The following is a 15020-nucleotide window of genomic DNA, read 5'->3' as shown; positions in this document are numbered from 1 at the left end:
ATTACTTTTTATTCATGATAACTCGACCGATACCAATAATAAATATTTGGAAAGCTTTACGAAAAGTCTCTCAAATCAGAGCATCAATTAAATTTTTTAATTAAAGAGAGAAAGCATATTTTCAAATTCAAATTACGTTAGATGTTATATATAGCTAATCTTAAACAGTCTTAACTTATAAGGTCATCAAAATATGTGTAAGTATTTCTTCAATGGCTGTAATACAAATTCCTAATCTATAACAAAGGAAAACAAATTCCAGATTCTTGAGAGTAACGTCTAACGTGTATAGTCAAACTGTTAATCTTTACGTAGTTTTTGATTATTGTTTGTTGTGCTTTATACTACAAAGGCTGTGTTTCAAGAGAAAGTTACAAACACGATGTGTAAAGTTCATGCCATTCCCAGGAGCATTACAGATGTGAGTGAACTTGCGTAAAACCCGAATCAAAACCTGTTCTATAGTGGTTCTTTACAGTCTATTTTTGTACTTTATGTATTATTTTGTAATGAAATATTTTTTTTAGTGAGTCTGAAAGAGATTAGTGTTTTCTGACTTAACCATTCCCTTTAATGTTTTAACCAAGTTTCATGAGAGCTATAAAGCATTCAAATTTTGTATTTATTTATTTCGACCTAGGGTTAAATAACAACAGCAGAAACAACACCTGCATTGTGACGTTTGGCTAAATAACAAAGCTCTCTTAAACAATTGTACTGAAATAAGAGGAGACAGACAGACAGACAGACAGACAGACAGACAGACAGATAGATAGATAGATAGATAGATAGATAGATAGATAGATAGATAGATAGATAGATAGATAGATAGATAGATAGATAGCTGTCGAAACAATTGTAGTTATCAATAAACATTCTCGTATCTTCCATCTTACGTCTCTCTCATATATACATATATATATATATAATATATATATATATATATATATATATATATATATATATATATATATATATATGTATATATATATATATGTATATATATATATATATATATATATATATATATATATATATATATATATATATATATATATATATATATATATATATATATATATATATATATATATACATATATATATGTATATATATATATACATATATATAGGTAGGCATTGATCTTGAGCTACTATGATAAACCCTTCTGTTTCTGATTTTTAAGGCAGAAGCTATTAACCATTGATGAGTAAGGGCTTTGTCAACATCGGCACTATTAGCTCTCTTTGTGTACTTGCCATTGACAGGTTTTTTCTTGCCATTTATCAGTCATAATATCTTAGGCACCAGTTTTAGTACGGGCTTTCATACGCTTAGCTTTTTCTGCACTTGTTTCTCGTATGTCTAATTCTGGGATTTGTTGTATTTGCAATTCACTTAGATATTCCTTTGCCTGTTTTGTTACTTGCTTGTTTTCATGCTTTGAGACAAGTTTTAAGATCTAGTCATCAGAGTTTTTTAGGTACGTGTCTAGGCCAATTATAGCATTCTTCATTGTTAATTCCAGTTGTAAAAGTCCACGGTCACCCTCTTTTCTTGGCAGGTAAAATGGTTCTAAATCTGCCTTAGGGTGGTGCATTCTATGCATTATCAACCATTTTCATATTTTTCTATCAAGATTGCATATTTCAGTAATTTACCAGATCAAGATTACATATTTCATTAATTGACCAGTAATTGACCAATGATATTGAAACTGTATGTCACGAGTGGTATGATTAAAATATTGATCGCTTCGATCCTGTTTCTTGCACTCAACTCTTGAGTATTGCCCTTACCCTGCGATAACATTCTCTTCTGATCCTTTCCTTCATCACTAGATGTTTGAGTCTTCTTCTTCTTCTTCTTCTTATTATTATTATTATTATTATTATTATTATTATTATTATTATTATTCTACTTCTACTTCTTCTACTTCTTTTTCTTCTTTTTCTTCTTTTTCTTCTTCTTCTTCTTCTTCTTCTTCTTCTTCTTATTATTATTATTATTATTATTATTATTATTATTATTATTATTATTATTATTTTCTTCTTCTCCTTCTTCTTCTTCTTCTCCTTCTTCTTCTTCTTATTATTATTCTTCTTATTCTTCTTCTTCTTATTATTATTATTATTATTATTATTATTATTATTATCACAATTTGTTTGTAATGTACAGTATGATCTTCAATATATATCCCAGAGGAGTGTTTCAATCTTCTTGGCCATTTAAATATATCGCTTATATTCCTTGGTCATACGTGTGAATATGCACATATATACACACTCACACGCACACACATATACGTACATCCGAGTGCACATGTTCGTGTATACGTCTGCGTGTGTGTCTAGGTGTGTATCGCCATCACAGTTTCTAATTTACCATATATGATGAGTCAGATGGTGTTATGTTGGAAATATCATGTTTGGTAATATAATTCACATTAATAAAGAGACAATCTTGAAAATGTTGAGCTGTGTTTCTCATATTCCATAGGTTACTTCCGGATTCTAAATCGTCACACGCAAAATCATGTATACGACAGGAAATGTTACGTCTTGTTTTGTTTTGTTTTGTTTTTCTTCTTGAACTATACTCCGTGCCAAGATTATCTCGTCAGAAATAAACTCAAATAATTAACAAGTAGTGTGAGGTTCATCATACTCTGAGATTTACAGAATTCTTTATTGGTAGTTCTCCATTTGGCTTTTCATTGTTTCTTCAATCAATTCTCATTTCATTTATAACTTAAAAATAAATCAACTCTTTATTCGTATTAAAAAAGGGGGTTCCATTTCCAACCCTTTGATCATCAAACTACTTCGCCACTCCACCATATATTCTCTCTTCCTCTCTCTCCATCTCTCCCCCATTCACTCTACATCCATACATACATTTACATATACTCTCGTTATTCACTCTTTAACCACTCCCGCTCATTCTTTCATATTTATTCTGTTAACTGGTCAGCTGGAAAACGTGTGTGTGTGTATTATACCAATGTTGGTATTATAGGATACTAACAAATGACTCCAACGTCATACATACGTATCGTTGTTTACTTGCCTGTCACTGCTCTTAAAAACATGTTACTACTTTTCCTAAGATACAGGACAAAATTAGGATGAGTATATTACATATAAGCGGCCAAATGGCAGAGTCATTAATTTTTGGACAGATTGCTCTGCGGTAATCATTCCATCTCTCTGCACACTGAGTTCAAATCCCTCTGAGGCCAACTTTGCCCTTCATCCTTTTAAGATGGATAAAGTACCTGTACTGTACTAGGGTAGATTGCTCTCTTTCTATAAGACTTTCTCCCTGATTCCTTTTCTTCTGGAAGAAATCGATTATAGTTATACCTAGAGAAGGATAGGATCCGCATGGTTAAAATACCCAAAACATGCCGCGTGTCCCAAGAGGGCCGCTGTGACACCACACCGCATCCCACAGAGGTGTCCCTACGATTCTGTCAAAGAGTTAAAGGTCCATACTATGTTATGACTTATTACATATACGCATTCAATCAGTTATAGAGGGGTGGAATTTGAACTTAGGAATGTCAAGGGATTAAATTAAATAAATACATTATGGTGCCTCTCTGTTTCTGCCAAATTCCAAACTTGCTGCTGAAATGCATAACAGGATAAAAGAGTTCACAGTTATGCATCAAGTTCCTGATGAACTTAGTTCCGGGTATAACATTTATCACAACTAGCGTGCTCATCTGAAATTCTCATTGATATATACACGAGAACTCTGTTTTGAAATGGATCCCATAATCAACTGCATCTTATGGATGCTAGTTGAAGAAGAGGACATGTCAACTTGACGGAGTTCTTTCTTCGTAAACCAATACTTGCGAAGCTTATGTAGAATTGTTAGCTAATGAAACATTGTAAGTTAATGAAACACTATACTTTTCTTGGTAGCTGTCTACAGCTCAGTAAACTTATCCATTTTTTGGTTTAAAAAACGTAGTTTTAAGACACAATGCAGCACTGACATTAGTACATGAAGTGGTATATGAGACTTTCACCAGAAGATAGATACCGCAATAACTAATAGTTTGAATCTTTATTTGTTTAATTGAAATTTCTAACAAAAAAGGAACATATGAATAATCACAAGAAAGCACATATATGCCATAAGCATATACAAACGCGCGCACGCACGCATGCACAAATATATCAGGACGAGTTAACGAAGGATACTCTTTGTAGCCGCCAGCTAAATATCCTGCAAAATACACAGGAAGAACACATTAAAAACTGTAATGCTAGATAGGCAATGACTAGAATAAACACGAATCATCAGTGTTTGTGTATGTGTGTATATATATATATATATATATATATATATATATATATATATATATATATATATATATATATATGTATGTATGTATGTATATGTATATGTATATGTATACATACATGCACTGTATATATGTGTGGGTGGGTGTGTATACATTTCATCATGTTGAACCATTAATCCCTACACATTCTTTCTTTCTCCATTTCTTTTCGTTCTCTCTCCGTTCTTTTTTTCTTCTCTCCACCCTTTCTCTCGAAGAGTTTAGGCTCGAAACGTCAAAGACTTTTCCATTCTTCCAGAGCGTTAAACTAATTCACCCACTTTTTGTTTCTTCACCTATCTTCGTCTTTTGTTTTCGGTAAATTTGAATTATATATATATAAATAATTCAAATTTATCGAAAAGAAAAGACGAAGACAGGTGAAGAAACAGTATATATCATATAATATATGTATACATATACATGAAAATGCACGTATGTGTATGTGTGTGTGTGTGTGTGTGTGTGTGTGTGTGTGTATTTATTTGTACATGTATATAGCTGTTGTGGTTAATATGTTGCACTTATATTAAGATTGTAACCTCAATCCCTGGACTGGGCGATGCGTATTGTGTCCTGGAGCAAAACATCTCATTTCACGTTGCTCCAATCCACTCACCAGGCAAAAACGAGTAATTCTACGACTGATCGGTATCCCGTCCAGTGGAAAGTATATGTGCAACAGAATCCTCCGGGGAAACCGACCGTGTGAGCCTATGGCTTGGGAAAGCCGTTGTGACTATATATATATAATTTTCCAGTAAATTTCGTAATCGCTACCAATATAGCATAAGACTACACCTCAAATGATCATTTATTAGATTCCTTAAGGGTCGTTCTCATTGTTTATATTTCGAGGTTTCAAATTTGGATGTTTAAAAATGTAGAGACTCACAACACGACGGATCTATATTCCATTTATTTAATTCTTTACCATTCGATGTCAACATTTCTGTGCCCAAACTCTATCCAGCGACTGATCCGTTGAGATATATATATATATATATATATATATATATATATATATATATATATATATATATATATATATATAAATATATATCTCTACACTCGATATATATATTTCTACACTCGACTAACAAAATTTCGAACAATCTTTCAGGGATCGTCCCAAGATTCATCTCAACTATAATATAAGTTGTCAAAGACTAGGTACACAACAACCAATTGTCACTCTTACCAACAGAAACACAAGGAACCAATTATTGGTACTGGAAACCTACAATCAACGATACATTTGTTCACAAATGTATGACAGTATGCAATGATCAAATTGGAGTATGTATTTTAGTCTAGAGAAAGGGCTTGTACCCATGAATTTCGAAGGGCTTTCCAAGACTGGTGAGATACCTACAGATGACGTTCCCCTTCAACAATTACAAGTTGATAACTGCAGGAAAAACTACTTAAGGAAGGAATTCCAAAGGGTTGCCTTTAGTTTTCTATTACCGTTTAAATCACTGATTCTTTTTGACTTTTACATAGATGGTGAGAACTAAAAAGAAGAAAAGTGACTTATTTTTAGATAGAAATTTTTGCTCCACCTTGAACCAAGTATATGAAAAGTTTGAATGGAATCAAATGAATGTGCCTCACTTACTAACACTCCTGGCCATTGATCAACCATTATAAATCACAGTTACTAACAAAATATTTTTCTCCTTAAAAGTTTAGGATTGTCTCTGCTTCCTTTTCTGTTCTCTGGTGACTGCAGTATTAATCTATGTTAGGCAACTACTTCAACAAACACTTATGCAGTTAACTCGACCTAAAGAACGTTCCCGAAATTTACACGACTAAGTTAGTTGTCAACCACTAAGGCACCTACACATTTCTAAGGAGTGAATATAAACATAGTGAATGAAATGTTTCTTCTGGTATAAGATATAACACAGGAACATCTGTTTACGTACGTTGACATAAACATACTTCCAAACTACTTCAAATCTCAAGATTACTTCGTATTACTTACAGAAATTTCGAACATATATTTGCTACATACATACAGATTATACAGAATGTGACTAGTGGAAATATTCTACAGACATAAATTCTTTTAAACAATTTCAGTTAATATTAATACATGTGACAAATATTAATACACACACACACACACACACACACACACATATATATATATATATATATATATATATATATATATATATATATATATATATAAATATATATATATATTTATATATACGTACATACATTATATATATATATATATATATATATATAATAATTTTTCCAGAGGATGTAGCAACCGTTACCAATATAGCATAAGAACTTACCTTAGGAGATCATTAACTAGATTCCTTAAGGGTCGTTCTCACAGTTTATATTTATATTATAAGGTTTTTAAACTTTTAAATTTTCATATTCAAAAGAGACAGAGACTTCAAATTCGATATATCGATTTATTCACCACTCTATGTTAACATTTCTGTGCCAAACTTATCTCTTTTGAATATGAAAATTTAGAAGTTTAAAAACCTTATAATATATATATATATATATATATATATATATATATATATATATATATATATATATATATATATATATATATATATATATATATATATAAATAAGCAACAGGATATCCAGAGGTGATGCAGTACGATCGTTTCAAGCGACTCTATTTAATTGAACAATGCATAAAAGAATATATGTTTATATATAAAGATTTTTTTTTCAGAATGAGATAAAAAACCAAGGTTGTGAAGATTTTAGAACATTTATAAATAGAAAGTCTTACAGCTGTTTCCACGATATTTTTTATATCTTTTCATTGGAGACGGTGCGATAACATGGTTAAGCAATAGCTAATTTAGATAAGATACGATTAACTATTGCTTAACCATGTTCTCACACCGTCTCCGATGAAGGAATATACATATCCTGGAAACAGCTGTAATACCTTCTATTTATAAATGTTCTAAAATCTTCACAGTCTTGGTTTTTTTCTCATTCTGAAAACAATTCTTTATATATACACACGCTGATATATGACCTACGTTGGACTCATTCGCATAATCACTGAACCTGGAGCTTAACTATAGTCTATCCATAGAACTTACTCAACATTACCTGACACCTTTGAGTCTTACTGACACCATTACCTCTCATGACCTCTCTCTCTCCCTCTTTCTCTCTCTCATCATTATCTTCATCATCATCGTTTAACGTCCGCCTTCCATGCTAGGATGGGTTGGACGATTTGACTGAGGACTGGTGAACCAGATGGCTACACCAGGCTCCAATCTGATTTGGCTTTCTCTCTCTCTCTCTCTCTCTCTATATATATATATATATATATATATATATATATATATATATATTCTTTTACTTGTTTCAGTCATTTGACTGCGGCCATTCTGGAGAACCACTTTAAAGAGTTATAGTCGAAAAAATCGACCCCAGGATTTATTGCTTGTAAGCCTAGTACTTATTCTATCGGTCTCTTTTGCTGAACCGCTAAGTTACGGGCGCAAGAACACACCAGCATCTGTTGTCAAGCAATGGCGTGAAGAAAACACACACACACACACACACACACACACACACACACATACATATATATATATATATACATATATATATATATATATATATATATATATATATATATATATATACATATATATACGACGGGGTTTCTTCAGTTTCCGTCTACAAAATCCACTCACAAGGTTTTGGTCGGCACACATATATGTGTGTGTGTGTGTGTGTGTGTGTGTGTGTGTGTGTGTGTGTGTGTGTGTGTGTGTGTGTGTGTGTGTGTGTGTGTGTGCGTATGTGTGTGTATTTGTGTGTGTACATGTGTGCGTTTGTGTGTGTACATGTGTGTGTTTGTGTGTGTACATGTGTATATACATATATGTATATGCTTACACTCACACACACGCAGACAAATCATGGTGAACAGGTCTCCTGTTCACCATGATTTTTAAGAATATTCTTATTCGAATTTAGTCCTAGATAGATAGATAGAGAGAGAGAGTGAAAGATAGATAGATAGATAGATAGATAGATAGATAGATAGAGAGAGAGAGAGAGAGAGAGACAGAGACAGACAGACAAACAAACAGACGAGCAAAGAGACCGACAGACAGATAGGGAAAGGAAGTGGGATTGATGTTCATTAAGCTTTCTACTTCAGTACATATATACATATGTACATGTGATTTCATTTGCAAAACTCAGTGATTCACAAACACACAGACACGCGCCTTTGTGTGCGTGTGTGTAAGTGCATGTGTGCGTGCGTGTGTATGTGCGTGTGTGTAAGTGCGTGTGTAAGTGCGTGTGTATGTGCGTGTGTACTGCGTGTGTGTGTGTGTGTGTGTGTATGTGTGTACTGGTTTACGTATATATCCATAGCTAGAATTCATTCAACTATTGTAACCATGTCATCAAAACTATTTCAGTTCAGATCCAGTTTCAACTTCAGAGTATTTAAGGTTACGTAACCCCAACCTGTAACCTGTTAGTGTTACAGTTCTCTTTATTGTTGCATTCCAACAGCTCCCTTGTTTCCCTCTGGGTTGGACTGTTTAATTTAGACATTCTTTCAGTCAATAGGAGGAAGTGTTCAAATGATTTATAAAAAAGCGAATAAATAATTTTAATTTATTTCTTAATTTCTCTCTTTGTATTATTTCAAATCTTTTTTAAAATATCTTACTTCAACGGTCGTTGCGTAAATAAATGATCTCTTTTCGACACTGTGATGTCACGCCCCTCCTACCAAAGATTTAATCATGAAAACCAACTGAAAGTATAGGCGTATTATATTATTGGATTACAAAGTTAACCATTTCAGGAACCATTCATTATATTTAGATCCTTTGGTTACATTAAATTTATAACATGAAGGATTCCAGGATAATCAAGCGAATGCGTGTTTACCCATGTCTTAATAATTGTTTCCAATATAAGTACAAGGCCTGAGGATTTGGTAGTAAGAGTGATTAATCGAGTATAACAAGCTCAGTATTTCACTTATACTTTATTTTATCTACCCCAAAAGAAGGAAAGGAAAATTCGACTACAGCAGGATTTGAACTTAGAACGCAAAAACAAAAACAGAAGTAATACGACTAGGCGTTTTGTTCGGAGCTCTAATGATTATATCAATTTGTTGTTCTCAGCCATTTTTAATAATCCTTTTTGCTATAAACATAAGGCCTGAAATTTTAGTAGAGGGAGCTAGTCGGCTACATTGATCTCTGTTTTCAAGTGGCACTTATTTTATGGACCCCGAAAGGATGTAAGGAAAAGTCGATCTCGGCAGAATTTGAACTCAGAATGTAAACACGTACAAAATACTGCCAATCATTTGGTCCGGCGTTTTGTCCCAGTTTCTAAGTAAAATTGTCGGTTGGATACGAAATCCGACCTATGGTGACCCATAATTCAGCGAAGCGTCCTGTTACCAAAGGAGTTCAGGCACCTGCTAAGGGCCCCGGATAGAGTCTCACAGCTATAGAGCAGGACAGGGTGGGCCAGAGACCTAGAGACCCAAACCTTTGTCCTCCTGCTCAGATATCGGCAGCGCCAAACACCTTTATCCAATGAGTCCACAAATGCACCAACTCGTCCAAATCGTAAAAGGTGACTAAAAGAGAATGATGACTAAAAGAGGAAGGATGTGCACTCCAACTTCGAAAACCTTCACCAGCAACAACCTCTTGTACAAACCCCAAAAGTTCTCTCATCCAGGGAAGTACCTCAACTGCTTATAAGACTCGCATGAAGCAACAGGTGCAGAGATATCAGGATCCCCATTCACCGAACGGAGAAAACCCTAAATGACAGGACAGATTGGAGGTTTGTCGCCTGAAGGGTACAAAGGTATCATCCGTCAGGAGTGAGAAATCTCAGTTCAACCCAGAGGCCTGTTTGATTGGGGCCTGGAATGTTCCCTCTCTGAGAGATGATTCTCGTCTACCCCTGCGGTCTTTGGAACTCAGTCGTGTGCGAGTTCCTATAGTAGCCCTATCAGAAGTGCGTCGGCCAGGAAGGGGTGACATCTCAACTGGTGGTTACTCCTACTTCTTGTCTGGGCGCCCTGATGGCTGGCATGCCGGTTGGGTAGCAGTTGCAGTGGCCGACTAGCTGGTTCCAATAGTATTAGATGTAACGCTTGTAAAAGAGCGTATTACGTGGCAGAGGATTCGACATACTCTGGGTGTCATTTCCTTGGATACAGTATCTATTCCGATTGCTATGAGTGACAGGTCGTTGAGTAAGACATTCTTCACCCATTTGTACTTTGTCGTAGAGACACTCCCTAACAGGGACACGTCGTTGATCATGGGAGAACTGGATAAGAGAGCGTTATCGAACTTTTTGGATCCGGTGCTTGGAACGTCATGGATTTCGCATTGCTGGATCCTGGTATCAACATCCTGAGCTAGATAGCTGGACTTGGTATTCTAATACTGGCTGTGGGACAAATATGTGGTCGATCTCCTACTGATAAAATAAGTAGTGAGCTTTAAAAATAATAGTAGGGTCTATTTGTTTCGCCTAAAAACCTTCAAAGAATTGCCACACTATGACCGCAATCCAGTAACTGGAACGAGCAAAGTAGTAAAAGAATGCATGTTAGTATTTGATCTTGTCTACATTAGAGCCGTCTTTACAAAAGGTGACTCTAATATAGATGTGATCAAAGTGCAATGGTTTCTCTAGCCTACCTATCATTGATGGAATTCCTGTAGTATTTATTTCTAAAAGATATGTGGGTGCAAAAACCATGTGGAAACGATTTGTCGCATATTCTGTATCAGTCACTTTCAATACATACCACACCCTAAATCTACACCGTTCTCGTTTCTGTAAAGAATAACAAGAGACTAGTATCAAAGCAAAAATAATCGCAGTTCATGTTAATCACAATGGAGTTATTTTCCCGGCCTACCTCAGCCTCAGTCTGAAAATTAACGATTGATATTGTTAATGAAATTTTCGCAATACTAAAGGAGTACACAGGGCAGCTTGGGGAAGGGGGTTAAGTTGATTACATCGACCCCAGTGTGTGAATTTCATTACCGAATCACCTAGTATTAAAACAGCAAAGGGAAAGCAAGACTCGAAAATTGCCGGACACACCAAAAGAATAAAAAGCCCGTTTGATGGGAAAGGGCTACTAAAACACTCCTTTCTAAGTTAACTACTTTGAATATGGGATCGCTGCTGAATAGATTTCTTCAGAATAAAATCACGTATACACGCTAAGGTATATATATGATATATCAAAGAGCAATATTCATGTACATGTGTGTATGAGAAATACGGATGATGGTTCGTGCTACATATTCGTGCCAAACGACCGCTGCAGACACCTCTCTTAAACTTTTAGACAAATAGATCAAGATTAAAACTATAAAAATATCGTTTGGTTCATTACAATGTCTATATCCAGTGATGTTTTTTTTATTTCCTTTTTTATATATAATTGAGTTATTTAAAAGTGTTGCATCCACCAATATTTTTGCCATTCATCATAGAAACTTTTCATTAAAATTTTCTCATTTGTTTCATTTTTCAGTCGCCATGTTTGTATAGAAGAACGACGAGTATCCGTTCCTCGAGAGCACACTGAAACCTATTACCGACCTGTTTACAAGCGGCAAGTAGAAGTCTGTGAAGGATTTAAACTCTGCTCAACCCTCAGGTAGCTGAAACTCTTTCAATATTTATAGATTTTGCTTGCCAATTGTTTGTAATTACACGAATCAACCATCAATAGATAGGATAAACTATCACTTAATCCCTATTCTATTACGGTCTTCACGATATATAGAACAAAACGAGAGCAAACATATCTATGCATAAGCATACAAATACGTATGTGTGAATGTGTTATCTTTTACTTAGAAAAGGGACTACCGCTTGGTTTCAGAAAGTCAGAAAGGACAAGCATGGAGAAACTGAGTAAAAAAAAAAAGAAAGGGAAAAAAATGAAAGAATATATGTATGTATGTGTGTATGCATGCATGCATGTATGCATTTATGTATGTATGTATGTATGTATGTATGTATGTATGTACAATTCATAAGAGTTACTTGATCGATGATATTTTGAAAACTCGAGTTTAATATCTAATTTCATACATATTTGTGTGTGTGTGTGTGTGTGTGTGTGTGTGTGTGTGTGTGTGTGTGTGTGTGTGTGTGTGTGTGTGTGTGTGTGTGTGTGTGTGTGTGTGTGATATTGATAACATGAATATAATTTATGACAAAAATTTTGCTTTACTTTGATTGAAATATCAACCAGACATCCCTTTACAGTTCACCTGCATTTAGCATCTCTGACACCTACTCCATTTGTTGTCTTAGCTTCCCCCTGCCAGAAAATATAAAAGACCAACACAACCGCCGAGTAAAGATGCTGTTATAATAAAAGAGTAGAAACGCCGTTGGCTAATTTAGAAAGATATTTCATTACGCATTATGAAACAAATGCGAAAAAATAAAGTTGTTATAGTTCGTTGAGAGTTGTTCTACATTGGTTACAGTTGTTCGCAGAGTAATTGGGAATACATCAAGTGGAGACAATTTGTGTCTACCCTGTTCCGTGGTACTATATATCACACTGTATTAGTGCACGACACTAAGGTGGCATATACAGAAACCATGTTATAAAAATACATACAAAGACACGTAGCAAATTATATATATATTGATATAACATGGCTTATATTCCACAGGCTAACTTCGCCCGTGATACGATGGTTAGTTTCACGCCGTGCTGAATATAGGAGTGGAGTGTGGAACTGATTAACAAGCCCAAATTATTCGATAGATAGATAGATAGATAGATAGATAGATAGATAGATAGATAGACAGATAGACAGACAGACAGACAGACAGACAGACAGACAGACAGAGAAAGAGAAAAAGAGAGACAGACAGTCAAACAGACAGATATATGTATGTATGCAGACGCACACACGCACATATATGTGAATTTATATCTGTGTGCTTCTATGTGTGTCTGTGTCTGAGTGTATATATACAAAAGTAACGATTTTTCTTGAATTTGTTTCATATCACATATCCCAGACTACCTTGATTCGAAGCAATTACAAATATGTGTCTCGCTCTCAGACAATGTATCGTCTGCTAACACATCTGAAACGGCCAGTTTACTCCTCCTGCTCACACACACAGACACACACGCGCACACACATGCCATCACTCAAGTATCAGTTTGATGTCTTGCCTGTTACTATACTAACAAGATAAATATTGATAAATATTAAATTAACTGCTATAAAATTACTTAAACTAGTTTAGATTTCCAGGACTTTCAAATGATTTGTATGAAAGACTGATACTTTCGAATTGTTTATGATGCCAAGACTGTTTACTCAATTATAAGCCTCAATATAAAGACATCGAGTCTTCTCCTAATGTTCACTGTTTACTACGTTTATTTAGAAACAAAATATTTTTGCAACGAAAGAATCCAGTCACAACCACTTAATCTTTTCTCATTACTGAACACTTACTATCTTTCTTCTGGGGACAACAATTTGGTGTATAATGTTAAAGCTAGTTTTCGATGAGTCACACAAGCTGTTACCCATAAAACGACAGGAACAGCTGTACAAAATTACAATAAAATAAATAAAACATCTAAAATTATAAAAATAAAAAAAATTAGTCGTAGTTAGGAAGGTAATATAATACGAACGTAAAATATCATTTGATCTTATAACAAGGTTAAAAGATCAACGAAAATGATCATCTTTAGCGCTGATCACTATAATTTTGACACGCGTATCAAGATGACTTTCAAACAGAAACAGATGGTAATATAAGAGAGAAGAGAGACACGTTGCGATCGGAAGAATAGCATTATAATATGTTTTTGTCAGTAACTCATAAACACATCATTATTTTGCTAGGCATTCCGCAAAACAGTCATCGTCTTCAAAGCATTATATTTCAGCTCAGAATAAATTCTACTTGTCGAAATAACAATCATTAGAATGAATGCAATTTTGCCAAGAAACTCATAACATATAATGGTGAGACATATATCTCTGATTGACATACTTTTCTGTAACATAATCCAGACCAATGAGAGTTTTTCATTTTGCTTCACAACAAGCAAAGCTCGGTTTTGACAGAATTTATCTACCGACTCTTTATATTTTATCTTTTACTTGTTTCAGTCATTATATTGCGACCATACTGGAGCACCGCCTTGGATTTTTAGTTGAATGAATCGACCCCAGTACTTATTTTTAAAGCCTGGTACTTATTCTGTCGGTCTATGTTGCGGAACCGTTAAGTTACGGGAACCCAAACACACCAACACCAGTTGTCAAGTGGTGATGGGGGGGAAGGGACAAACAGACACAAAGACACACACACACATAAATATATATACGTATATATACGACAGGCCTCTTTCAGTTTCCGTCTACCAAATCCACTCTTAAGGCTTTGGTCGGCCCGAGGCTATAATACAAGACACCTGCCCAAGGTGCCACGTAGTGGGACTGAACCGGAACCAAAGCCACTCCTGCGCTTATATGTTTATATGTTCATGTTTACATTTTAATAAAACAAAAATTCCCCATCCGCTCGGGTTTGATTAAAAGAAAAAAAC

General features: G+C 34.6%; 1 protein-coding gene across 1 annotated transcript in view; it reads left to right on the top strand.

The window, feature by feature from the left end:
- LOC106875934 (epidermal growth factor-like protein 8) overlaps positions 1-15020 on the top strand; it is a 62913-nt gene that overhangs the window by 30280 nt on the left and 17613 nt on the right. Inside the window, exon 2 of the mRNA XM_014924251.3 lies at positions 11946-12071. Coding sequence (XP_014779737.1) covers positions 11946-12071 — 126 coding nt within the window. The remainder of the gene's footprint in view (positions 1-11945; positions 12072-15020) is intronic.

Source organism: Octopus bimaculoides, chromosome 2 (genome assembly GCF_046866305.1).
Source record: "Octopus bimaculoides isolate indiv1 chromosome 2, ASM4686630v1, whole genome shotgun sequence".
NCBI classification, from domain to species: domain Eukaryota; kingdom Metazoa; phylum Mollusca; class Cephalopoda; order Octopoda; family Octopodidae; genus Octopus; species Octopus bimaculoides.
Note: the sequence above shows the minus strand (reverse complement) of the source record. Positions and strands in the feature narration are given on the sequence as shown.